Below are 27,413 nucleotides of genomic sequence, written 5' to 3'. Positions count from 1 at the left end.
GAACAGAAGGAGGCTGTGGGTTCCCAGACTCGGGCAGCCTGCTCAGCAGCGGGACCCTGGGACCCTGGCGGGGGCTGCAAAGGAGAAGCTAGAGCTTCTGATGCTGGGGGCGGGCAAAGAGGGAACCATAGCCTGCCTTCCCTCAAGAAGAAACCAGGCTTCTCTTGAAGAGTTATGTGCTTAAATGCTACCTCTGAGCCCCCTCTCACTGTAGGTTTTAAGGGCTGGGCCTGCCCGTGGGGGTGAGCTGTGGACTGGGGTAAGCAAGAGGGACAGATGGAAGAAGACTCATCAGGCACCAGGCCAAGAAGGGTGCCAGCCTCTGTGGAATACCAGCATCTTCTCAGGTATGCCCTTCCATGGAAACCCGGGGCAGTGACAGATCCCAACTAACTCGGGGAAACCTGGCCCACCCCTGCTTTTGCTGCTTAAAGGAGAAATAATCTTAAACCAGTCACACAAATCATCAGCATTTATTTCTTGGGTCCTAGGTGCCACTTATGTTGGTAGAAAGGGCAAAGAGTTGATCAGTTGTGAGCACAAAACCCCTTCCCTAGAAATGGATCCGTGAAGCTCCACGAGGGGACGCGGAGCTGCACAGATGGTCAGTTCTGCTTACAATGCCTTCCAAAAAAAAAAAAAAAAAAAAATCAGCTCCCTTCCTCTCTGCTGAAAAGAGGTTTATAGTTTTTAAAAAGTTTAAAAGTGTTTTTTAAAAAAAGGGATACGAAGGTCTTGACCCAGAAGGTTGGGCTTGGAGAAGGCGGGGCAGAGCTGGGCCGTGGTTGCCGCCCAGACCACCTATGGAGGCGTGTTCTTGGGGTGCTGCTCACCCAGGTGCCCGCTGAATAAATAATGCCCCGCAGCTACAGGGTCTTGAGAGTGTGCCCGGGCACGGTGAGGAGGTGGTGGGCGAGTGGAGCCTGAGGGTGCAGGGGGAGGGTTTTTCCAGGGTAGGGGCCACGGCGGCCTCCGGGGGTGCCTTTTCACTCTGGCCTGGCTTGCCTGGTACAGGGGCTCAGAGAAGGGGCTGCCAGGCCAATGCCAGGGCTCCCTGTCCAGGTGGGGACAGCAGGTCTCTCTTCCACCTTCCATGGGCAAGGTCAGACTCAAGACGAGGTGGTCCCATCGTTGCTCTCAGGCTGCTTGCTAGCTTCCTTGTCTGGGGTGCCCGCCTCTGTCTGTCCTTCTGAAGAGAGAAAAGAAGCATATACACAAACGTAAAGCACAGAAGGGCTGGAAGGATGCAGCTGAAGTCGGAACAGTGGGTGAGCCCCGGGGCGCAGGGCAGGAGCTGGATTAAGGGTGGCCATGGCCAAAAAGACCCTTAGCTTGGCCTCTAACGACGTTTACGAAGAAAATGCAGGCGGTGTTACTAGTATAATTAAGGTCAATGAAAGGCCAGGCTTATGATGACTGCTACAAGCCTCAGTTGAGGATCAGGCTGTCTGTGAAGGTTCTCAAAAGGAGGGGGCAAATGTGAAGTCCCGGCATGGAATGGGTGCTCAGTGAGTGGTAGTTGTTCTCATAAGACAGAGAAGGGGCAGGGAACAGGCTAGCTCAGAGGAGTACCAGGGTGTGGCCGTTTCACTGTGCTGTGTCCTTACCAGACCAGCCCGACCTCCCAATAGGGCCGCTGTCTTTGCATCCTTAGACCAATCCCTACACTGACCAAGGAGAACCACCCCACCCTGTCCTGAGCTCCTGAGGCTGGAGCATCCACACAGCCTGGAAATTATGATTAGAGTCATGATATAGATGGGAAAAGCAGGCTTGAAGACATGAACTGATTTGCTAGAGATAAGCAGTGGAGAGAGCCAATGTCTTTCCCACTGAATTTTTTTCGGCCACAAAGCAGCACTCTCCAGGGTTTATGAAGGCTGGCTGTCCTCGGCACTGCTTCATCCCACCTGCGTAGCAGTCTGAGAAGGTGGTGGTAGCCAGTGGTGCAGCCAGAACGTGGATGTCTGGTGCCCATCCCCACCACTACCCCTATCCTGGGTGGTCCTGTAACAAAAGCTTGGGCCCAGAGGGTCCTTCTGGCCCTCCAGAAGCCTGACAGACTAGTCTGCACTTCGGGCAAATTTCCCAGGTTCTGATACCCAATTTGACCCTGAGCTTCCTGCCCTGGCCAGCAGGAACATTCTCGTTGGATTCCCTAGTAATCTCTGCTCTGTTTCCTTGCTGTGGGACCTCAGGCAATTTGTTTAAAGTGAGGATGGGGACACCTTCACCTGTGTGTGACCAAGGCGTAGGGCCAAAGGTGGTCACCCGGCACGTGGGAATGTCTTCGCCAACAGTTCCTCTGTGCCAGTCCCAGCTCTCTCTTGGGGAGAAGGTTCTCAAGCACTTTCTTCACCAATCAGTATTCTTGGGACTTCCTTGGGGTCAGTTTCAGGGCACAATTTGAAACTGGTCAGAATTTTTCATGGTCAGAAACTGCTGGGCAGTGTATTCCTTTCTTCATGTCTTGTCTCTTATCATTAGGCAAAGTAGGGAAACATCCTCCCCACATAAGGCAGGAAAGGCAAAGGCTTGTGTACGATATGCTTAGGGAGCGTTAACAAACACCAACAGGCCACAGACTTGGGAAGGCTGGCAGCTGGGCCTCCAGGACAGGCCAAGGCCATACTTCCCCTTCCGTCCAGCTGGGCATCTGTCTCCTGGGCTGTTTTAAGCAAACAGATTCTAAGCCGGGTCTGCTGGTCAGAATCTTTGTAGGCCCACTCCCTCAGTGAGTCCAGGGGACTGAGCACAGTCCCCCAGGCCTGCCTGTGGAAACGGCTCATTGCAGGGCCTACTGGAAGGTTCGTCAGCCAGGCTGGCCTACACTCCAGCATGACTGCTTCATTTCCTTGCATTGAACACTGTTCCTTCCTCAGGTCCCCTTTTCAAATGTCCGTCACCCTGGCAGGCAAATGTCCTAGACCCAGAGGACCCAGACACTTCAAGGATTCCAAATGAGAGGAAACAGGTATGAGAAGGGCCTGTGTCCATGGATGAGTGCTTACTACTACTGAGGTAGAAGGAGACAGAAAACCGTTCACTAGAGCTGAGCATAAGGATGCAGAAGCTGCGAGCAATATGCCGATATGCCACCATGTAGCACGTACGCGAGACAAAGATCCAGGTGGGAGAGGAGGGGCGCTGTGCTAAGTGGGGTAATGGAGGTGGCTGGGAGCAGAGGTGTCGCCTCTGGCTTGAGGCTGTCAGGGAAGGCTTCTCAGTAGAGCAGTCTGGGTCTCTAAGAGCAAGCAAGGTGAGGCAGGTGAGGGGAGGGCAGGAAGAACCAGCCCCAGGGAGCAGCATGTTAAGGGGCTGTTGAGAAACAGACGTGCTTTCCTCTGGCTCCGAGGCAGCAGGCTGAGGTGAGCTGTGAGGAGCGTGGCCACAGGAAAGGCGGGGGGGAGGTTGGGGGAGGTATGGGGTGTGCTTCCTTGGGCAGGTTGCCATTCTAACAGTGTTAACTTGCTGGTGACCTTGAGCAAGCCGCCCAGCTTCTTGGGCCTGTAGGGCCATCTGTCACAGGAGAGGGGTGAGTCCATGTGCCCACAGTCTGCTCCGTACTCCATGGTCACTTCTGGCAAACAAGCACCAAGGGCTCTGGACTGAAGGCTACATGGGGGAAAGTAAGATGGTGGCCCTCCAGGACAGCTCTGTGGGAGACCCACGGAGCCCTACAGTTGCAGTTTGCTGTAGGAGGTGATGTGGTACAGACACCGCCTCCGTGGAACTCTGGGGACAGGGAGGAGAGGGCTCTACCCAGTGCAGGAGGGTCAGAGAAGGCTGTCTAGAGGAAGGTCCCAGGGCTGAAAGAAGGGTGGCCCCAGGCACTGTGGGCGTTGGCGGCTGGCTTGCTATCTCCCCCATTCATTCATGAAGCCTGTAGTTCCCAGGCACCTGCTATGCGCCGGCAGAAGAGAAGGCCCCTGCTCTCCTGAAGCTCACATTTAAACACATGAAACCTTGTCAGAGTGACGAAGGTCAGTGACTGGGCAGGTGCCTCTGAGTACAGCCTGAGCGGGGAGATGGCAACCCCAGGACTGAATGGGAAGGTTCTAGTAGAGGAAACTGACACAGAAGGCTCTGGACAGGGCAGGCCTGCACCCTGACAGAAACAGACTAATGGTGGGTATGGCTGGAGGACAGAAAGTGAAGGGAGAGGGACCCCCGGTGAGAACCCAGAGGCAGGGCATGGTAGGGTCTGGCCCCACGGCAGGGCCCTGTGATGATGGGCTTGGCAGAGGCAGGAGGAGACAGGATGGTCTGAGTGAGTCTTGCTGTCTTGCTGGCAACTGGCCGGCAGGGAGTGGTGCAGGGAGGCTGTGGGGCTGGAGGGAAGCCGAAGGACCTGGGCTGAGTCTGGGAGAACTGACAGGCCCTGTGGATGGAGGGCAGCGAGGAAAGGGAGGAGCCCCAGGTTCCTGGCCAGAGAGTCCTCAGGGCCTGAGATGCCACCTGGGACTGATTTGGAGTGGGTGGTCTATGACTTGGAGGACAGCCCTGGAGCCCAGAAGTGTAGGAATGCTAAAGACCCGTGGGTTCTGACCTGCCCCCTCGAGTGTCAGCTCGCCCATGTCTCCAGCCAGCTTCCTCACGCTCACAGCCTCAGAGTCCCCCTGGATGTCAGGGACCGCGTTCCGACGGCCTGTCCGGTCACAGGAGATGAAGTCCGAGTAGGAGGACTCGACCTCCATCACGCCTGTCGCATCGCTCTTCAGGCCTGTGGGCAAAGGGGCAGGAGCACAAAGGTGAGGCCGGGTCCATCCTGCAGGGAAGACTCTGCTCCGGTCCCTAGCACGGATGTCTTTCGACAAAATGACAGTTTCTGCCTTAATCATTGAAAACAGCACAGAAAAGTGTGAAGAACAAAATAAATCACCCAAAGTTTCACACCCAGAAAACCACTATTGCCAGTTGAAAGAACATCCCTTGTCTTTCCTCTAAAGTTACTGATAAATATCTAGCACTGGCTAGATGCTACAGATGAAGCCATGAACAAGTCAGCCACAGTCCCTGCCCTCCGGGAGCCTACAGCCTGCTGGGGGCCACAGTAAATTGCCTAAATCACCCGAGGAACTGTCTGGGTGCTCAGGGCTTCCAGGGAGAAGGCAGGGTGCTGGAGTGACTACCAGGGTCTGACCAAGGCTGGGGATCAGGAAGTGATGTTTTAGATGAGCTCCAGGGAAGAACAGGTGTTATCTAGATAAGGAGTTGAGGGGAAGAGCACATGTGAAGGCTCAGGGGAGGGACGGGTTTGGTGGAACAGAAGAACCAAAAGAGCCACAGACTCATGTATGCTGGGTAAGGGGCAGTGACACCAAGGATGCTGCTTAGCTGGGCAGGGGCCAGATCACCTCTGCAACCTGACAACTCAAGAGTTTTGGCCAGGTCACAAAAGCTCAGATCTGCATTTTCAAAGATGACTCTGACATCTGGGTTGAGCAGGGCCCAGAAGTGGGCAAGTTGAGGGCTCCTGCAGAAGGTCAGGTGTGAGAGGATGGTCCGTGGAGGCAGGAGGTGGTGGTGCAGATTCTAGATGTAATTTGGAGGCTAAATCAATAGAACCTGGTATCTGAATGGTGGGGAAGTGAGCTTTCTGACATGAGTAAGCAGATGAAAATGTGGTTGACTGAGATGAACAGCACAGAAGGAATATTTTGGGGCATGATGGTGGGGTGAAGGCTGAGTTCTATTTGACCACACCAACTTGGAGAGGCCTGTGAGCCCTCAATGGGGAGACGTACAGTAGGTCAATGGAAGTACGGGGCTAGAACTCAGAAGAGGGATGGGGGTCGCATGGGGAAGAAAGACAGGAAATTAGGAGTTACTATGATTAAGAGCTCTGGTCGTTGATAATCTAGCCTAGAGTGAGAAGAGGACCACATACATAAAAAAGAGCCACATACATTTTTTAAAAATTGGGAGATCATACCATGTATTGTATTTTATAGCCTACTCTGTAGAACACTCTAGAACATATCATTTAAGGTTCTCTCTAGGTGAGTTTTGTACATGTGTACTTGGATGTACCAAGATTTGATCAGTCCTCTAGAAATGAACATGGAGGTATTTCCAATTGTCTTCCATTTACACACAGTATGTGGTCTTTATGTAAATCTGTGTCTAGCTCTAGTTATTTCCTTAGAATGCATTTCTAGAAGTAGAATTGCTGGGTTAAAAGGAAGGGTGAGATGATATTTAAGCCACATTGTTTAGACACATTTCCAAGTTGCCTTTGTGAATAGCATAGGTATTTAGGACAATAAAAGATGAAGGGAAAAAAAACTTATAAATTCTGTACTACTCCTATTTATATTCCCACGCACAGCACTATAAGATTGTCCATTTATCTGCACCCTTGTCAACAATCAGTATTGCTACTGTATTAAAATGTTCATCTGCTAGGGGGACATGAATATCTCTCACTGAACACCTCTGAGTTTCTGAAGGCAATCAAATCATACCAGATGAACCTGTACTGATATGGCAAGGTTTCTGAGATAAACTGTTAACTGCAAAACAACACCTAACATAGAAACTAGTTTCTGTAGGGAAAGAGCAAATACAAGGAAAAAAATTACCTTATCAAGTGTGGTTCTTTGTAACTAAGGGGAACTTCTAAGACTGTATTTTTGTAATTGCAGAAGTTCTTATCAGCCCAAGTTACCGTGTGATGCTTTTCTTAGGTAACTGACATTGGCAGAAGGTGCCTAGGGTGGGCTTGGGAAGTGCCAAAGGGGAGTGTGCATGTGTGAAAGACTGGGCTACTGGTGTGGAGGGCTGGCCCCAATGTCTCCTCACAACACCGAGCTCAGAAGAGACCACTAAAGAATACAGCAGGGGCACTCAGAATGCTCAGCTCCTCTCCAGACCTCTGTTCCCCCATCTGTAAAATAAAGGCAGGGCCGGATCCTGTCTAAGGCAATCCCCCCAAGCTCCAGCAGAGGGTGTGCTCAGGCTATTTTTTTTTTTTTTTTTTTTGGTTGCCTTGAGAGAAAGAAGTTGCCCCAGTGCTTGGTCTTGTCAGTAAAAAAAACAAAACAACACAACGAACTCTCTGAAGCCCCAGAAGTGGTTCCTTCTGCAGGTCACAGAAATTTCACTCCTGCACTCTCTCTCGGGAAATGGCTCAAAGCTTCAGAACAGGGGAATGGCCTGTTGCAACAACAGTAATAACACGAAAATTTATGACAATTCTAAACAATAATAATAAAGGTAACACTTGCCAAGTCGTTCTGTGCTTTCCCTACCTCACTTACTAAATTGCCACAAGAGCCCTCTGAGGTCAGTGAGGTGAGTTCATAACCATGACTCAGAAATATCTTAGACCCAAAGCCCATCCTCCATGTTACATCTACATCTGAGGGGAAGGGACAGACCCTGGGCAGGCCACACCATCTCCCCAAGCTCTGTCTCCTTAGCTTTTCTCCAACTAGAAAAGCTCCAGGAGATTTCACCACACCAGACCCAAAGGCCTAATCTTGGCAGCTGGGCCAACATGCTCTGTGCTTCATCTTTAGATTCTCAAACAGTGCCTGGCAAAGAGTATGTGCTCAATAAATATTTCTCAAGTTTGTATCTACCTGTCTATTGTCCCTCCATCTCTCTTAGCCAATTGGTGGGGATGATAAAGTGACTCCGCAAGGCTGCTGGGAAAGGCCTCAGGCTACTGTAGACTGATGTAACGTTCTTGTCCGGTACCTCTAGAATCTGATGCCACTGTGGGATGGAGTTACAAGCTACATCTAAAAGGCCAGCTTCCTGATGGAATAGACACCCTGGGGCTTTGACTCCTGCCCTTGCCTGGCTGACCTTACAAGCTGCCCTGTGCAGGGAGCTGATCCTCCTGGTTCAGGGAAGTGTGCCAAGTGCAAAGCCCAATCCTGGAAAACACCAACCCAGCCAACATGCTCCAGCTGCCCCTGCCCCATCCTCGTTCCCTTGGGTAACAGGGATTCCAGAGCGATTGTAGGGTTTAGTCTGGGGAGCCCCCTGCGCCACAGCACAAGTACACAATTTCATTTTTCTTCAACACTTGAATTCTTGCTCTCTGCTGCTTACAGTCAACAGCAACGGGGAAATGAATCCTTAGAGTTGGGAACTACGTCAGAAAATGGTCATTATCAGACTGCCTATGACAGTATAAACCACCAGAACATCTCTGGAGAGTGATATGATAAAATGCATCAAGAAACCTCAACTTTTGGGTGCCTGGGTGGCTCAGTCGGTTAAGTGTCCGACTCTTAATTCGGCTCAGGTCATGATCTCACTGTTCGTGAGACAGAGCCTCGAGAAGGACTCTGTGCTGACAGCACCTGCTTGGGATTCTCTCTCTCTGCCCTTCTCATGCATGCACGCTCTGTCTCTCTCAAAAATAAGTAAACTTAAAAAAAAAAAGAAACCAACTTTTTTCATATCCTTGAGCAACTAAGCTCATAACTGTTCTAAGAAAAAAATCCAAGTTGTAAATGCAGATATACAAAGATGTTCATTATGGTATTTATAATAGTCAAAAACTAAGACACTAAAATGAGCTCATATATGGACAACAGAGAAATATATACAATTATACAAATGTTTAATTTATAGCCAAATGAAATACACTTCAGGCATTAAAATGTTTGTGAATATTTTTAGAAGACATGGGAAAATGCTCACAACTGTTAAATAAAAAATGATATCACATATTTAAATTACAATTAAAATTTTTGTATTTTTCATAGTGAAAACATTCACTTTATTTTTAAATTATTTCCTTTTTGAATACATGTGCATGTAGTATAAAACTCAAAAAGAGGACATGCACCAAAAAGAATAAATTACTAGGAATATACTTATTAATCAAGGAGGTGAAAGACCTGTACTCTGAAAATTAGAAAATACTGATGAAAGTAACTGAAGATGACACAAATAGAAAGATATTTCATGATCATGAATTGGAAGAACATTGTTAAAATGTCCCAGACCACCTAAAGCCATCTACAGATTCAATGTAATCCCTGTCAAAATACCAACAGCATTTTTCACAGAACTAAAATAATACTGAATACTAAATAATACTAAAATTTGTACGAACAAACAAAAGACCCCAAACAGGCAAAGCAATCTTGAGAAAGAAGAATATAGCTGGAGGTATCACAACCCCAGATTTCAAGATAGACTACAAAGCTGTAGTATCAAAGCAGTATGGTCTTTGTACAAAAACAGATACCTAGATCAATGCAACAGAATGAAGAGCCCAGAAATAAACCCGTGCTTATATGGCCAATTAATCTATGACAAAGGAGGCAAGAATAAACAACGGGGAAAAGACAGTCTCTTCAATAAGTTGCGCTAGGAAAACTGGGCCACTTTCTTATACCATACACCAAAATAAACTCAAAATGGATTAAAGACCTAAATATGTGACATAAAACCATGAAACCCCTACAAGAAAACAGGCAGTAATCTCTTTGGCCTTGCAATATTTTTCTAAACATATTTCCTAAGGCAAGGGAAACAAAAAACAAAAATAAACTATTGGAACTATATCAAAATAAAAATTTTTGTGCACAGTGAAAGAAACCATCAACAAAATGAAAAGACAGACCTGAATGGGAGAGGGTATTTGCAAATGATATATCTGATAAGGGGGTAATATCCACAACACATAAATAACTTATACAACTCAACACAAAAAAACACACGTAATCCAATTAAAAATGGGCAGAGGACCTGAAACCACAGCACTGATTACATCAAAAAAACACAAGAGACAAACCCAAAATCTTTATATAGCTAAAACTTTCTTCACTGACAGTATGGTATTCTGTCGTCTCATTGTTGTAGACTGATTACTTCCCTCTTGATGGACTTTGGGTTTTTTTTTTGTTGTTGTTGTTGTTGTTTGTTTTAAAGTAATCTCTACACCCAACTTGGGGCTTGAACCCACAACCCCGAGATCAAGAGTCCCACACGCCACCAACTGAGCCAGCCAGGCGCCCCTGGCTTCCATAAAAGTAGAACTGCCACATTCATTAAAGGATCTGTGATTTGGGTAGGGTAATAGACACTGCCAAATCTGCCTCCACAGAGGTTAACTCTCATTGGGCATGTATGAGGAACACTTTGTTTCAACACATTCCTATCAACACTTGTCTTTTTGTCTTTTTTTCCCTCAGTCTGAAAGATGAAACAGTAGTTGGCTGTTTTAGCTTGTACTGTTCCTGTGAGTGAAGCTGACCATCATTCCATGTCTATTTCCTTTTCTGTACACTGTTTACTTAAATCCTGTGCCCATTTTTCTATTGGACTGTAGCTCTTTTTCTTATTGATTTGCAGGAGTTCATTATACATTAAGGAAATTAATCTTTTTGCCTTAAGAGAAATTATAAGTAATTTTTACTTGTCATTTGTTCTATGGCTTTATTTTTGGCATTTCTTCACATGCACACATTTTTCTCTATTCATGTAGTCAAACTGATCCATATTTTATTTTATAGTTTCTAGATTCTGCATCACATACAGAAATGTCTTCCCCACTCTGAGATTAGTAAAGAATTCTCCCTTGTTTATTTCTTACACATTCATGACTTTTTCACATTTAAATCTTTGCTTGATCTGGAATTTATTTACTCAAATGTATGAGTTAGAGATCTATCTTAATTAATTTTTCCACTTCTCTCAAAACCATCTGTAGAATAATCAAACTGAAGGGGATCCCAGAGCTCATCTAGACAAGCCTCTCATTAATAGCTGGGGAAACGGAGGTTCAGAAAGAAAAAATGACTTGCCTAAAGTTCTTGCATCTAGGGGTCCTAACTCCTGGCCCAGAGCTCTTTCTCCCACACCACTCCCCCCTTTCGGGAGCCCTAGCGACACTGCAAATCTCCCAGGGGCGTGTGTGGTGTAATAGATGGCATCTAGGACAAACATGCCGCCCGGAGTCCCTATTCACTGGCTCAGAGACCTTGGACATCGCCCTTCACCTCTCTGGACTCCAGTTTCTTCCTCAGCAGTGTGGGGATAACAGTAACACCCTGCTGATCAGGGGGCTGTTGTGAGGACTGAATGAGATGGCGTGTGTAGGGTCTGATAAGTTATGTGCAATGTAAGAGGCACACAATTAATAAGTCATTAGTATGGCCTGTTTTCACTGGGTGTCTTACCAGTAAAACTGTCTTTTTGACATTTTCATTCAACTCCTTTGTTTTTACTCTCTATGTTTAATGGTGCACAGAAGGCCAAAAACTTACACTTCCTTCTTTTGTTATTTATGGTGCTGAAGGTGGTGAGGTGAATGTTAGTTCCACACAAGTGGTGGCTCTGGCTGGCATGTATACTGATATATGAATATTTGATGAATGAGTAAATGATAGAAGATGTTCTAGATTCCAAGGCAGAAGGAGCAAAGGGTGTGCAACCCTGCAACAGAACAGTGGCCAAAGGTCTGGCTCAATCTCTGTGCCATAGGGTGACTGACTCTGACTCTCTGACTCTCTCTCTCTCTCCAACACCCCCATCTTCCTTTCTACCCATCTGAATATAACAAAGGTTGAAATATGCTCCCTACGTCTCTTTCAGTCCTGACATTTCTCTCTCTCTCTCTCCCTCCCTCCCTTCTCTTTTTCTTTCTCCATTCATTCATTCATTCATTCATTCATTCATTGTTTACTGACCACCTTCCATATGCCAGGCACTGTGTCAGGTATGGGATATATTTTGGAGAATAAAAAGACATTTACAATTTGGTAAGAGAAAAAGGCATTGAACAGGTCAATGATTTATCATCACAGATAGTGATAAGTGCATTGAAAGAAGAGAACAGGGTTCTCTGTGTGTGGATGTTTAGTTAAGGGTTATATGGTCAGCGAAGGCCTCCTTAAGCAGGTGACCTTGTGCTGAGGTCTACAGCAAAGCTGGACAGAGTGTGATCCAGGCAGAGAAAACAATCTGCGTCTACAGCCATCTAATATCTCCTCATCTCAGCTCCAGCCCTATGAGGTGCTCAAAAGTGATGCTGCTCCTCCACTCATCCTCGTTTTCAGATTTGGGAGCCCTTCTTGGGGTCTGGTCACTTGTAAGGCATCTGACTCCGAATGCTTAGGATGGAAGGGAAGACTCTTGTACTCAGCTTCCCAGGCCCAGACCCTTGGTGGCCTGGGGTCAGGGGCTCTCGCAGGTGCTTGCTCTGGGCACTGTCAAGCTCCCCACAGGAAACCGCCTTCTCCCTTTAGTTTTTAACACTGTCCCCAGCCCTGTAAACGGAAGAGGCCCTGGGCTCTGCCAAGAGCTACATGGTCTGTTCCAAGTCCACAGCTATTCGTCCTCATTGCTCAGGCAGATTCCAGTACAACTCCAAATTGTTTTCCAAATATACCAGAAAGGTCATTTCCTGTTTTTTTTTTTTTTTCTTTTTTAAAAAGTATTTGCAAAGACCATACAAAAAGAAAGCAGACCCTTTTGCAAAGGGCACAGAATGAGACTTGGTCCCATGGGAGAGGCCTCCTCAGAGGTGGGGAAAATGCTCTGGAAGGCTTCTCTGAGAGAAGAAAGGGCTGTGGAAACCTGATGGAAATACCAGGGCCTACTCAGCTGGCATTTCTCAGACTCAGAGGGAAGCAGCTTTTCCCTGTGACAGGCAGCCAGGACCAGAGGGAAGCAAGCAGGAAAGTCAGGGTCCCAAAGTAAGTACATTCCCAGAACCTGAGAAGGGGCAGGCAGCTCAATCTAACCATGTGAGGCCTGCACTAAGGGGGCGGACCGGCACCAAGCTCTATCTAGGTGCCTTAGGGGCACACCCAGAGGGGAGTCACTAGAGAGGAGTCTCCTGCCAGGGCAATGCCTGATGCCCACTCAAAGAGCAGCTTCCAATGAGGTTTCATTTGGAGGCAGTTAGGCAGAGGCTTGGCCTCTGCGCCCAGAGGGCCAGAACCATGTAGCCCCAGAAGCAGGTGGTAGAGACACAGGCTTTGGGAGGCCACTCAGTGAGGAGGAAAGGACAGGCAGGGTGCCAAGTCACACAAAGTCCTCACTGACCTCCTGGTTGCTAGTCCCCATGGACTTTTCTCAGATCACTGTCTTCCAGGGGCGTCCCCTAACCTCTCGGGCCATGCCACAACCTCTTCCACACAGGTGCCTCCTTTGTCAGGGACTTTTATGTTACAGGCCCCCCAGGACAAGAATCAGGATCTGGCTTGGTCCTCCTCTCTCTCCGTTGGGTCCCTGGAAGTTCTCAACCCTTTCCCTTAAGAGTGTGTGTTGACAGGGGCGCCTGGGTGGCTTAGTCGCTGGTTAAGTGTCCGACTTTGGCTCAGGTCATGATCTCAGAGTTTGTGAGTTCGAGCCCCGTGTCAGGCTCTGTGCTGACAGCTCAGAGCCTGGAGCCTGCTTCCAGTTCTGTGTCTCCTCCTCGCTCTCCCTCCCGCTCACACTCTGTCTCCCTCTTAAAAATAAACAAACATAAAAAAAATTAAAAAAAAAAAAGTGTGTGTTGATGACTCTCTATATAGCCAGAGGCCACTCTCCAGAGTTCTAGAGTTGCCAGTCTGCCTACTTAGCATGTCCCTTGGACATCCCACTCCATTTCAAACCTCACATGTGAAGCCACAAGCCTGCCTCATCTAGCCTTCCCCAGCTCAGTGAAGACACCATCTGTCCACGCTGCTCAAGCTGGAGACCTGAAGGCATCCTGGATTCCTCCTCAGCCTCCACTCATGTATAATCTGTCACCAGGTCCCATCATTTCTACTTGGGAAGCTCAGCCTGGATCTGCCTTCCTCCCCTCTCCATGGTCACCACCTGGTCTCCATCTTTCCTCACCTGTACCCCTGGTGGAGCGTCCTCACTGCATCACTGCTCTGCCCTTGGCCCACGGTCCATTTTCTACACAAACAACTGGGGTGATGTTTGCAAATCAGACGTTGGGTCATTCCCCTGCTTCTTTCAACCTCTGATGCTTTTCCATTTCACATCTGGGAAAATCTAAACTCATGCCACCAGTCCCTAAAGTCCTGCGTTGATCTGGCCCTGCCCTCCCCTGTGACCTTTCTTCCCATTTCCACTGTCTTTTGACTCATTTACTCTTCAATTCCGCAAAGCAACTAAGTTCTTCCTGAATTCAGGGCCTTCATGAGACTGTTCTCTCTGCCTGGAATATTCTCTGTTATTCTGCTCTTTACAGAGCCTTGTACATGGATTCCTGGCTCTGTCTTTTCACATTTTCCTGCTCTAGGACCCTGACCAGAGGGCCCTGCAGGGCATGAGGCTTTCAGAGCCTCTGTAGCTCACCACTGCCGCATGTCGTGAAGGCACGGCTGAGCCACCGGGAGTCTTGTGTAGTGTGGTGGACACGGCAAGGGCTAGGGAGTCACCAGCTTCTGCCCCTATAGCTGGGCAACTCACCTGACCAATAGATTCCTCTTCTGGAAGATGGGGCTATAACAATTGCCTTGAAAGGTGGTTGTGAGGAATGATCAGAGCCAGCACTTACACAGTCCTTAGTGCATGCCAGGCTGTGTGCTAAGCACCTTACAGGCATTATGTCATTTAATTTTATAACAGCTCTGTGAAGTGGAAAGTGTTCTTAATCCTATTCTACAGAAGAGAGAGCTGAGATGCAGAGAGGTTAAGAAGCTTCCCCAAAGTTGTATACTGAGTGTGGGGTAGAATTGAGCCTGTGCTATTAGGCTACAAAACACAGAAATGAAAGCACCTGCCTGGCATATAGTAAGCATCTGTTAAATGCTGTCCGTTCCCTTTTCTCCCATCAGTCTCCAACCTCACAGTAAGCATTCCTGAGGGAAGGGCAAGAAAGCAATGAAGTCCCATGAAAATATTCTACAGTGCTGGCTGAAACATATACCCACATGCACTTTTCCCACACTTGAGAAAAGTTCTATTTAGAATTTTCAGGGGCGCCTGGGTGGCTCAGACAGTTAAGTGTCCGACTTCAGCTCAGGTCATGATCTCATGGTTCATGAGCTCAAGCCCCACATCAGACTCTCTGCTGTCAGCACAGAGCCTGCTTTGGATACTTTGTGCCCCAGGCTCTCTACCCTTCCCCAACTTGTGCTCTGTCTCTAAAAAATAAACATTAAAAAAAAAGTTTTCATTTGGAGGTAAAAATCTTCAGAATTTTTTCAGTGGTATTAGGTTGATTCTCTGAATTCTGCAGAGAGCTGGGGCTGGGGATTGAGACAGTGATATAAACTCTTCAATCCATGAACATCTGTGTTTCTGTGGAGGTCTCTGGAAAGAGGCAGAACAGTCCAGCTGGATTACCGCTTGGGGACCAGGAAGGCTGGGTCTCTCCGGGCCTCCTGCTGTTTACACACTATCTAAACTTGGTGAGGGCTTAGCTAAAATGGTTCCCAGAGACTGGCAGTCCCCGTCAGACCGTGCAGGGAGGGCAGGAAGGGAAAGTGTACACTTCCAAGCAGGCCGGCCAAAGGTCCAGAGGCTGAGCACCAGCTCTGCTGGGTACCTCTGGGCAAGGTTCTTCCCCCTCACAGAGTGGGTGCCTCAAATGTGCAATGAAGGAGTAAGCTGGGATCTTTGTGGTGGTTTTGAAACACATCTGCAAATGCTTTGATGCTCCTCCCATCGAGAGGGGAGTCTAATTTGCATCCCTTGAATGATCAGGCCTTAGTGACTTACTCCTAACTAATGGGATGCAATAGAAGCGATGCTGTGGGACTCCCAAGACGAGGTTAGGAAAGGAGACACAGCCTCCAGCTAGCTCTCTCTTGGGCCACTTGTCTTTGGAGCTCTGAGCTGCATGTAGGGAATTTGAGGCTCCACACTTTGAGGCAGCCCAAACCAACCCAATGAAATGCCCACATGGAGAGATCCTGGGAGGGCATGGAGAGAGATACAGCCAGCAGCCGCTGGCTATGGCAGCCTCTAGCTATTCCAGCACCATCTGACTGCAAGTGCATGAGATCCAAGCCACAAGAGCCCAGCCAAGCTGTCCCCACATTTCTGACCCACAGAAACCATGAGAGATGATAATAAATTATTACTGTTATTTTGAACCACTAAGTACTGGGGCTGCAGTGTTATTCAGCAGCAGCCAGCCAGAGTGGTCTCTAACAGGTTACTGCCATGCCAGCTCTCTGGAAGTCTATATGAAAGCACTCCCTAAATCTACTATGGAGAATGAAAAGCGGCAAGATGTGATTTCTATACTATTAATTTATCCATCCATTCATTCAACAAAATTTTACTCATCACTCATTGTGCACCAGGCTTGGGACCAGATGCCATGGATACAAGAACAGTAAGACATCACTATGCCCTTGAGGGAAGTTCATGGTCTGGGTGGGGAGATGAACTCACGCATGGTCTAGGTGGGGTGACCAGCGTGAGGGGCATACACCAGGGTTACCAGGATCACCAGGAGACGGTTTCAAGCCACGCCCCTTGCCTCCCACAGGGATTCTAGTAACACTAGGCAGGAGGATGTGGTGTGTGTCTCTACTACTGACGAGAGGGTGTCAGAGCCCCCACAGGTAAGGAGAGAGAAAAGAGTTTAGAGACCACTTCTGTATATAAACCTTTAAAAACTTTAAGAATCTTTAAAGAGCTTGGAAGGTAAGAGCTGTAATAAAAAGACATATAAGGCAGAGTGGGGGCTCAGGAAGCCTGTCGTTTATAGGCACTGATTTTAAGGAAGTTACTCCACCCTTCCTTCCTATTTATCACTCACTGGGTACTGAGGGTTCAGCAGCGAACAAAACAGACCCTCTGCCCTCATGACGCTGACATTCTAGTGGAGTGATTCACCTAACACGCAAACAGAATAAATGTCAGGTGGTGAAAGTACTAAGGAGAGAACTAAAGCGGGGCAAGAGGTGTGGGGTTCTCTACAGTGACAGGGAGCCTTGGATGCACAGACACCGGTGCACAGACCCAAAGGAAGGAAGGGAGGCAAATACCTGGGGAAGCTGTGCCAGGTAGAGGGAGGAGTTGCAAGAGGCGGGGCTTGCCTGGTGTCCAGAAAGATGACCAGGAGGCCACAGGGCTGGGGGACGGGGACTGGTGGGGAAAGAAGACCGAATGTGGCTGGTACCCTCTGGGGTCTGAGAGGACAAGGGTGTCTCTGAATTTTGCTCTGATTTTGATGTGACCCTTTCACAGGTGTTTCCAATTGGATACTCTAATGCTTCCCTTCCATGCCTATTTTCAGAGCCTTCTCCCTAGTGTGGGGTGAGTGGAGCCTCGGGGCAGTGAAGGGCACTACTCATCACACAACACTCACAGACATACTGTAGGCCCGAACGCAGTGCCAGCAAGGCCTGGGTCCTCTGGTCTTAAGCTGAAGGGGAAACAAAGTTCTTGTTCCATTCTTCCTGCCTCTGGATAGAAGTAGAAATCAGGATCCACAAAACACAACATAGGTAAATACTAATTAAAGAGCCTCCCTTGGAACCTGGAAAGGCAACATGCTTACAACTCAGGGACTGTTCTTGAGGAGAGCACATAGATTCACCTGTGCTTTCGGCCCATGGCAACAGTTTGCCCAAGATTCCCAGTCCCTGGGCTCAGTACTGCAGCCCTCCACTCCCTACATCCAGACACTGAGTCTTCACGGGACGGCCAGCCCCCTGAAGTGTCCTGCGTAACTCCTAGTGGCCCAGGACAGACACCCTTCAGCCCGAGCATCCTCTTCCCTGACCCAGCAGAAAAGATAAGAGCTCCCCGTTTTGCCATGCTGCGAGTGTTGATATATTTGTTCACTATCTGCCTTCCCAATTGGCTCCACGAGGATAGGTACCCCGACTTTGTTTGCCAATGTATCCCCAGCACACAGCATGGTTCCTGACATACGGAAGAGGCTCAATAAATACAATCGTGCGAATGAATTAGTAAACAAACGAAATAAAAACTTAAGAACCTCCATACTCTCAAGCCAGTGATTAAGATAACAATCTGAGCCCTGGCTCCTGACCAAAGAAATAATAGTGACAGTGATAAAATGAAAATGGCTACCATTTATGGGGTATATATACTGTGCATCAGGCATGGTGACACGTGCTTTCCATACACCGTCTTCGTTACTTCACAGTAGCCTAGTATAATTAGATCCGTTAGACATAATAGCACATGCTGGAGCCTGGATTCTCACCCAGGACTGGCTGGCTCTGGGGCCTCAAAGGCAGCGCCTCTCTGGCTCAGAGAAGCAGAGGATGAGAGAGAACCTGAGGAAAAGGTGAGGTTAAAGGGGCTGAAGCGGCAGGAGTGGACTGCCAGGGAAAGGAAAGGGAGGCTCTCCTTTGTCTTCATTTACACTCATCTCTACCCAGTCGCCTGACCTGCTCCAGTTCTACTCTCGCCCTGACAATCACAGAACGTTCCTTCTTTCCTTTAGTTCTTCATTCAACACTTACTACATGCACACTCCTTCCAGCAATGGAGCCGGAAGTATCTCAGAGGCACTGCATTGTTTAACCCTCACAATGGAGACACCATGGCTCAGAGAGGTAGCACAAGTCACCCAAGGTCCTCCAACCAGGACTTGAATCTGTATTTCTTCATTCCCAATTCAGTGCCCATTCTTTTTTTTAAAAATTTGTAAATGTTTATTTATTTATTGAGAGAGAGGGAGACAGAGTGAGGATGGGAGAGGGGCAGAGAGAAAGGGAGACACAGAATCCAAAGCAGGCTCCAGGCTCCGAGCTGTTGGCACAGAGCCTGATGCGGGGCTCGAACTCACAAACCGTGAGATCATGACCTGAGCTGAAGTTGGACGCTAAACCGACTGAGCCACCCAGGCGCCCAGGTGCACATTCTTGAGGCTGGTGCACTCTGGGGACGGCTTTGTCTTGAGGTGGACAGTACTGCATCTGTGTCGTCCCCCTCAGAGAACTGTTCTATCATCAAACCCCCTGCGCCTCAGGCTTCTCTCAACACAAATGGCTCTCTCCACCTGGTGACACAAGGCCACACACTGTAATGATGGGCACAAGGAGCTTTTGGAGAGTAGATTCACCGAGCACCTACCACCGCACCTGCTGCATAATGCCTAATAAATGGTCTCTAAAAGAGAGAAAGAAAGAATGAATGAATCCAGAGAGAGGTACAGTGGATCTGCTACCATGAAACAGCTCAAGAGAGCACGCAGTTGGACGTCCTCAAAGGGCCTGACAGGATACTGTACGTGCGGTCTCCTGAATTTTACAGTGACAGGCACCCACATGAGCAGCCTTCACACCGACAACCACAGTAAAGCCGAGAGAGAAGCCACACCAGGGATTCAGATGACAGAAGAAAGATCCTGTGCTGGATTACCGCTGGTTCTGATGCCAGTGGAGAAATGTGGCCCCACGAAGCCAAGTTTTACAGTCACTTACCCAGAGGAGCCTATTTGACAGGCGATGTTGACAAGTGGAAATGATTCAGAAAATACTTGTCTCTTGCCTATGTCAACCCCAAATTCAGGCATATTAAAGACACACTTATAGCTTCTTAGCCAATAAAGTCATTTATAAAATATGTTAGAGTCAAATTTCCCTCAGGGAACAACTCACTCCAGATCACCAAGATTCCCACACGGTTAATCTTGTAAGTATCAAAACCTCACCTGGAGACAGAAAGTAGATTAGTGGTTGCCTAGGACTGGGGAGGGGTGGGGAGTTGGGAAGGTAATGAGTAATGAAAATGCTCTAAAACTGATTATGGGGACAGATGCACAACGCTAAATACACTAAAGACCAATGAATTGTATACTTTAAATGGGTGAATTGTACGGTATGTGAATTATATCTCAATAAAGCTGTAAAAAAAATCCTTTATCTGAATTATAATGGATAGAAATTCTTCTCATGTATTGCATTAATGCATTAATGTATTACCAGCCTTTTCTTTTTTAAGAGAGCGTGAGCAGGGGAGGGGCAGAGGGAGAGGGAGACACAGAATCTGAAGCAGGCTCCAGGCTCTGAGCTGTCAGCACAGAGCCTGACACGAGGCTCAAACTCACAAACCTCAAGATCATGACCTGAGCCAAAGTTGATGCTTAACCGACTGAGCCACCCAGGCGTCACTATTACCAACCTTTTCTTAATGATTTAAGACCACAGCTGTGTATCTGGTGTAACATAGCAATGCTCTCACTATCACAATATACAGGGCAGCTTGCCCTACACTAAACACCCCCGTTTACTTTAGCTTTTCTATCAATGCCCTTTACTTTTACCATGAAGCTTGGTGGTTAAGCTCATGTGCATGGGTCATGTATCACTTACTGGCTTATTGGCTCTGTGATCTCTGGTGAGTTACTAGATCTCTCTGTGCCTCCATTTCTCCATTTGTAAAACAGCAGTACCAGCCTCACTGAAGGAGTGTGTGCGTTAAAGAAAATGATGTAGATAAAGCATTTAGTGCTCTTCCTGGCAATCAGGAGCCAAACTGAATTCCAGCCCTCAGCACTATTCTCACCACTGTCAGTAGAGTTGCCTACAGAGCCCCTTCTGAGTTATGGACTCAAAAGCCAGAAACCCCACTCCCTATGAGTGTTCAGCACACCTGGTGTGTTCAATGAGATGAAACCAGGGATGGGGGTGCAATTTCATGACTGGACTGTGGGACATCCCATGGGAAGGCTCTCAGCTTCAGTGACACTAAGTAATTTGTCCCAGTTCACCCTCAAACAGAAAAACCTAGAAGCCTGGTAAGGTCCCTCAAGATCCTGGCATCTGTGAGGCTGGTGCTCAGGGGGACACAGTGGCCTACAACACTTTAGGCTTTCTCTAGACAAATGGTTCTTAAAATTCAGAGATCTCAGATCACATTTGAGAACCTGAGGAAAGCTACGGACACTTGGCCTAGAAAAGTGTGTGTGTGTACACACACACACACACACACACACACACGCACACTGTACCTATGAATACAGGGGAATTCTGAATCCCAGAAGCTAACTATAAACCCCTGGTTAAAAACCCCAGCTCTAGACTTCCTATAACCCCAGCGTCCTCAAGGTTTAGTGGCTCTGGAACAGAGAGGTCTTTTGCAGGCTTGCCCTCCTAAATGGGCCTCGGCCAGATAAACAGTCCTGGGGGCTGACCGGCTGCCGCATCTTAGTCACTGCAAACAGCTGCATCCAGGGGGTTCCCAGGGGCACTGAGTCAGAACAGGACACAAGCCCAGTAGCTTGGGAAGCTACTGCAGGGCAAGGTCCCGAAGCCTTGCTGATAAGCAGTTGGGGACTTCCAGCCCCAGGGCAGCTTCCAGACAGACTAGACTCTCACTCTGCCAACAGAGAAGAGGACTCGTAGGTGCTGGACGCAGGGTAGGCCATGAGACAGAATTTAAAGGAGGTGGAACTCCCCCAAGCTCCTGGGACTACTAGGCCTTGGACAGAGAAATGAAGGCGCGAGATTCTGCTCTAACTGTAGGGAGGCGGAGCCAAGAGAGGGGTAGACATGTTGTAGGGAGGGGAGGGAGCTGAGCCACGGATCAAAGGCTGTTAAAAATGACTAACCGATGCCAGAACTGTTAAAGTATGAACACCGACCCAAAGTGGCCATACTTCCAAGTAGGCCATTCGTGTTTCATGAACTGCAATTTTCTTCTGACTGGAAGGGACCTGCACCCTCTCTCCTCATCAGACCACTGGGCTGTGCTGGTCTCTCCAGGCTGGGCTTTGCTTGCTTTTCCTCCTCTATCACAGTATTAAAATCCCCATAATGTGCTTTGGTCCTGATGAAAATAGCTTTGCACAACAAACAAGAAAGTTGGCATCATGCCCAAATTTGCTGATAGCCCCTGTGTATAATTCCATCAGCTTAAATAGATGGCTGAAGAAACCCATTCTCTTTGAAGCCACTAGAAGTAAATTGTCTTTCTGATGCTATAAAGAAATGGTCTGTAAAATTGCAGTGTGATATTGTATAATTTCTGCAAAGGGCCAACCTTTGGCCATACCTTTCTTCATGGGACCAAAATTCCTTTCTAATTTCACTTGGAACCTATTTTATTTGTTTGAACAGAAGTAAAGGTATTTAGATAAATACTTGGGATGCTGTAGTAGTGGTATGAGCAATGTGACTACCCACCTGTTTTAGTTTCTTTTTCCTACTTGCATCTCTTCGGATTTTCCACTGTTGACTAATCAGTGTGGAAATTCTAAGGGACAAGAAAAACAAGAATTAGAGCCAGACATACTCTAGGGTTGTAAACTAAAACAATCTTTTGGGAAGACAAGTTAAGCATATCTAGTAACATATTCAATGTGCACACCCTTTGGGTCAAATATATAGGAATTTATAGCAAAGGTATGTTCCCATAAGTAAAAGGATGATCAGTAAAACATATTGTGCAATAGCAAAGGAAAGAAGAAACAAGTTAAATATTTGTTAATAAGAAAAAGAGTTAAATTATGATGTACTAATACCATACTAGATGGCTGCTACAAAGAATGAGAAAGATTTCATTGTACCGACATGGAAAAAAGGGCACGCTCTGTTGTTAAAAAGGAGTGTGACACTGTACAGGTCATAATTTTTAATATAAAGTATGAACATGATTGTTTATGCCTAGGAAAAAGTACAGCATTTGTACACATACACAGTTTTGTTTTGTTTTGTATCTACATAGAAAAAGGCCATCAGCAAACTGAACAGTGCTTCTCTCTCTGGGACTCAGAGACTAGGAGAAAGGAAGTGAAAGACTTCTACATTTTACATGAATGACTCCTATTTTGGTTGAAAACTTTTAAAGGGACACACACAACTTTCGTAATCGTTATACATGCGGTCTATCTAGAATTCTAAAATATGAAGAGTGAGGACAAAAGATGTTTCCAGACAAAGACTGAGCAAGTTTGCCACTCAGACTCCAAAAACATTCTCCAACAGGAAGGAAATCAAGCACAGAAAGTAAGTGGGGTTTTAGAGTCAACAGTAAGCAAAACTAGTAAGTACAGTATATTGGTAAATTGAAAACACTGATTAAGTAGGAAGATAAACACAAATCTGACAATATTACACATTTGACAGTAAGAGTGTCAAGGATGGAAGAGATCAGAACTAAAACTTCGCATGGTCCTTATTCAGGACAAATACTGGAATTGACCCAATATATCTATGTTGCATATTGAAAAATTCTAAGGTAAAATGACAAAATATTGAAATAGAACACTTAAGTTTCACACTTAAGTTTAAGTCTAATTATCCAAAAACGTTAATCCTTCCCAAATTACTACATTGTCTTAATTAAGTTTCAATAAGAATACAAATAGTTTTTCTTTGAAAGTGAAATGGGTAAAATTAAAGTTCATATGGAATACTAAACACCCCAAAATTTAGCCAAGAAACAGAAAAGAAAATTATTTTTAAAAATATATAAATAGGGGATTTATCTTAGGAGATAATAAAAATTTACTTTATAAAGACATAATAAAAAGACATGGTTATAAGAACAAATAGGTCTGTGAACTAACAGAGCAAGTTCAGAAAAGGATACAAGAAAGGAACTTATTTATCACAAAGATGGAATTTCAGTGCAAAACAGAAAAGATGGTTTATTTAATAAATGGTGCTGGCAACCTAGAATAAAGCCTGATCCCTACCTCTTTGCTATGTATAAACATAATTCTAAAGGGATTAAAGGTTCAGGATTAAATAATTAAAACCCTAAAAGTATTGTAGAACATTTAGGAAAATATTTATATAACTCTGAGGTGGGGATATTATTCTTTTTAAAAAAAAATTTTTTTTTTAATGTTTATTTATTTTTGAGACAGAGAGAGACAGAGCATGAATGGGGGAGGGTCAGAGAGAGAGGGAGACACAGCGTCTGAAACAGGCTCCAGGCTCTGAGCAGTCAGCACAGAGCTGACGCGGGGCTCGAACTCACAGACTGCGAGATCGTGACCTAAGCCGAAGTCGGACGCTTAACTGACTGAGCCACCCAGGCGCCCCGGTGGCGATATTACTCTTAAGCAAGGCAAGAAATCTAGACACAATGAAGTAACAAATAGAAAAATTTAATAAACAAATAATAGATTAGGAAAAATATTTGTAATACATTGCAAAAATTCATTTGCAAGAATACTTAACACATAAAGAGCTCCTGTAACTTGTTGAGAAAAAGGCAACTAATTCATAAGGAAAAAGGGTGAAGGAAATTCACAGAGGAAAATAAAATGGCCAATTAACATGAAACAATGTTCAATCTCACAAGTAGTAAAGAAAATACAAAGCAAGCACCTATAAAGACACCATTTTCTGCCATCAGCTTGGTCAAAGAATGAAACCATAAAGAGAGAGGAAGGGATAGAGGGAGGAGGATGGAGAGTGGGAGGAAGAGACAGAGGATAGGAGGGAGAAAGGGAAAGAATACCTAATATTAAAGATTTAGGGAAATGGAAGTACTCGCACATTTATGGGAAGAATGCAAGTTACTAGAATTCTTTATAAAGTAGGATGGTATTCTCTATTAAAATGTCAAATACATAGACCCCTTGACCCAGCAATGTTATTTTTTTTTTAAATTTTTTTTTCAACGTTTTATTTATTTTTGGGACAGAGAGAGACAGAGCATGAACGGGGGAGGGGCAGAGAGAGAGGGAGACACAGAATCGGAAACAGGCTCCAGGCTCTGAGCCATCAGCCCAGAGCCTGACGCGGGGCTCGAACTCACGGAGTGCGAGATCGTGACCTGGCTGAAGTCGGATGCTTAACCGACTGCGCCACCCAGGCGCCCCAGCAATGTTATTTTTGAAAATACAACCTATAGAAATGAAAGCACCAGTATAGTCAGTGGTATTATAATAGTGTTGTATGGTGACAGATGGTGGCTACACTTGCAGTGAGCACAGCATACATAACCTACAGACTCGGCAAATCACTGTGTTGTACACCTGAAACTAATGTAACATTGTGTGTCAACTCGACTTCAGTTCAATAAATAAAAGCACAAGTAAAAAAGGATGTATGTATATATTTAATGCAACAATATTTTTAGAGAAAACAAAACATAACCACTTGAATATCTATCAAAGAACAAATGGCTGAATACATTGTGGTACCTGTAGGTCTATAGCCCTAAAGCTATTTAAAACTTAAAAAAAAAAATTTTTTTTTAGTGTTTTATTATTTATTTTTGAGACACACACACACACACACACACACACACACACACACACACACACAGTATAAGTGGGGGAGGGGCAGAGAGAGAGGGAGACAGAATCCGAAGCAGGCTCCAAGGCTCTCAGCTGTCAGCAAAGGGCCTGATGTGGGGCTTGAACTCACAAGCTGTGAGATCATGACCTGAGCCAAAGTCAGGTGCCCAACCAACTGAGCCATCCAGGCGCCCCTTAAAACTTTTAAAAAATGTTTATTTATTTTGAGAGAGAGAAAGAAAGCACGAGTGGGGAGACGGGCAGAGAGAGAGGAAGAGAGAATCCCAAGCAGGTTCCGTGCTGTCAGTGCAGAGCCCACTGTGGGACTTGATTCCATGAACCTGAGATCATGACCTATGCTGAAACCAAGAGTTGGATGCTTAACCGATTGAGCCACCCAGGCGCCCCACCCTGCAGCTATTTAAAAGGGTGAATTACATTTATACCTACCCAGGATGTATTATTTAGTGGGAAAAAGGAAGTGCAGAATAAAAGTATGATCCCATTTCTGACAAAACAAATAACCACACATCTACACAAACACTGCATCCACTTCAATAGGAGCTTGGAGAAAGGTATGGAAGTATATATACCAAACTGATTTCAGAAGGAAGGAAATGGGAAGAAGGGGGAAAGGAGAGGTTATAACTTTTTCTTTATAACATCTTCAAATTGTTTAGTTACAATGAACATATGCATTACTACTTTAGGGAAAATTAATGAAAATAAAAACAATAACAAAGAAGCATATGAGAGCAGAGGAAAACTCCAATAAGCTATGCTACACATTACCTGTTTATCTTTACATGGGATAGTTAACTGTATTTACTTTCTTTTTGGTCAAAACAGAACATTTTAATGGCTGGAAGACAATTTTTTTTTAAAAAGCTTCATGGAGGTAAAAAAGGGTACTTCATTTCCTAAACATTTATGCTTTTTATTCAAGAAGGAGAAAAATATGGGTGCCTGGGTAGCTCAGTTGGTTAAGCATCCGACTCTTGGTGTCAGCTCAAGTCATGATCTCACAGTCTGTGGGTTAGAGTCCCACATCAGGCTCTGTGCTGATGGTGCAGAGCCTGATTGGGATTCTCGTTCTCTCTCTCTCTCTCTCTCTGTCTCTCTCTCCCTCTCTCTCAAAATAAATAAACTTTAAAAAAAATAGGAAGGGGAAAATATTACTTAGAAAAAAAGGAATTTTCCCCTTTTAAAATCCAAAAGAAAGCCTAAAGCTTTGGCTTGAAACTGCCCGGGGGCACCTGGGTGACTCAGTCGGTTGAGTGTCCAACTTCAGCTCAGGTCATGATCTTCTCACAGTTCATGAGTTCAAGCCCCACATCCAGCTCTGCACTGACAAAGTGGAGCTTGCTTTGATCCTCTGTCTCCCTCCCTCTCTGCCCCTCCCCTGCTTGCACTCTCTCTCTCTCTCCCTTAAAAATAAACATTTTTAAAAGAAAGAAAGAAAGAAAGAAAGAAAGAAAGAAAGAAAGAAAGAAAGAAAGAAAGAAAGAAAGAAACTGCCCAGGTCAGGTGGTGTGTGGGCTGGTTCTATGCTGCTGACTATTCCATGGCTCAGTGCCCTTGACTGCTGTCCTCCCCCTGAGCCAATTAAATCCACTCCTGGGAGTGTACTGGCTGCTGGGAACCAAAGCCCTGCAAATGCTGCATCTCTGCTCACAGGCTCTCCTGGGCTTCAAGCAGATGCTTTTGGCTTCTGTATCAAATGGGTTCTGGAATCCAGAGAAACAAAATGGCTTGTTCTGCAAACCATTTTGATGGAAGGAGAAAGGAAAGGAAATGGTTTATCCCAGTGAATGAAATAAAAGAGAACGCTCCTGAAGGACAGCTACTATACTAGATCTGCTATTTCAGAGTTAGGTGCAAGGTACACTCTGGCCTTCCCCAGTGAAATGCTTTGCTTTTAACTTGTGTTCTTTTATTTCATTGAAATAATAATGACACCTCACATTTCTATAGCACTTCATATTTTACAAAGCACTTTAAGATGCCTTATCTTAATTTCATCTTCATAATGACCCAGGTATCAGATCAGTATCATTTTTACTTGCAGGTGAAAATGACCCAGAGATGTTAAGAATCTTTTTTTTTTTTTTTTAATTTATTTATTTTGAGAGGAAGAGAAAGCATGAGCAGGGGGAGAGGGCAGAGAGAGAGAGAGAGGGAGGGAGCGAATCCCAAGCAGGCTCCACACTGTCAGTATAGAGCCCATCATGGGGCTCGATCCCACAAACTGTGATACCATGACCTGAGCTGAAACCAAGAGTCAGACGCTTAACCAACCGAGCCA

At 46.1% G+C, this 27,413-nt stretch overlaps 1 protein-coding gene across 4 annotated transcripts in view; it reads right to left on the bottom strand.

Moving 5' to 3' along the window:
* Positions 1–454: 454 nt before the first annotated feature.
* Positions 455–27,413, bottom strand: part of PKIG (cAMP-dependent protein kinase inhibitor gamma) — a 93,775-nt gene continuing 66,816 nt past the window's right edge. For all 4 annotated transcript variants that reach the window (XM_086702297.1, XM_086702295.1, XM_086702296.1 and 1 more), the window contains 3 exons: positions 22,038–22,107; positions 4,550–4,723; positions 455–1,189 (listed from right to left, as the gene is read on the bottom strand). In XM_086702297.1, the coding sequence (XP_086558423.1) occupies positions 1,110–1,189; positions 4,550–4,697 (228 nt within the window). In that variant the 5' untranslated portion in view covers positions 4,698–4,723; positions 22,038–22,107 and the 3' untranslated portion in view covers positions 455–1,109. The remainder of the gene's footprint in view (positions 1,190–4,549; positions 4,724–22,037; positions 22,108–27,413) is intronic.

This window comes from Puma concolor, chromosome A3 (assembly GCF_028749965.1).
Source record: "Puma concolor isolate L17-30 chromosome A3, mPumCon1.1.hap2, whole genome shotgun sequence".
Taxonomy (NCBI): domain Eukaryota; kingdom Metazoa; phylum Chordata; class Mammalia; order Carnivora; family Felidae; genus Puma; species Puma concolor.
The sequence above is the reverse complement of the archived record's forward strand: the minus strand, read 5'-3'. Positions and strand labels throughout refer to the sequence as shown.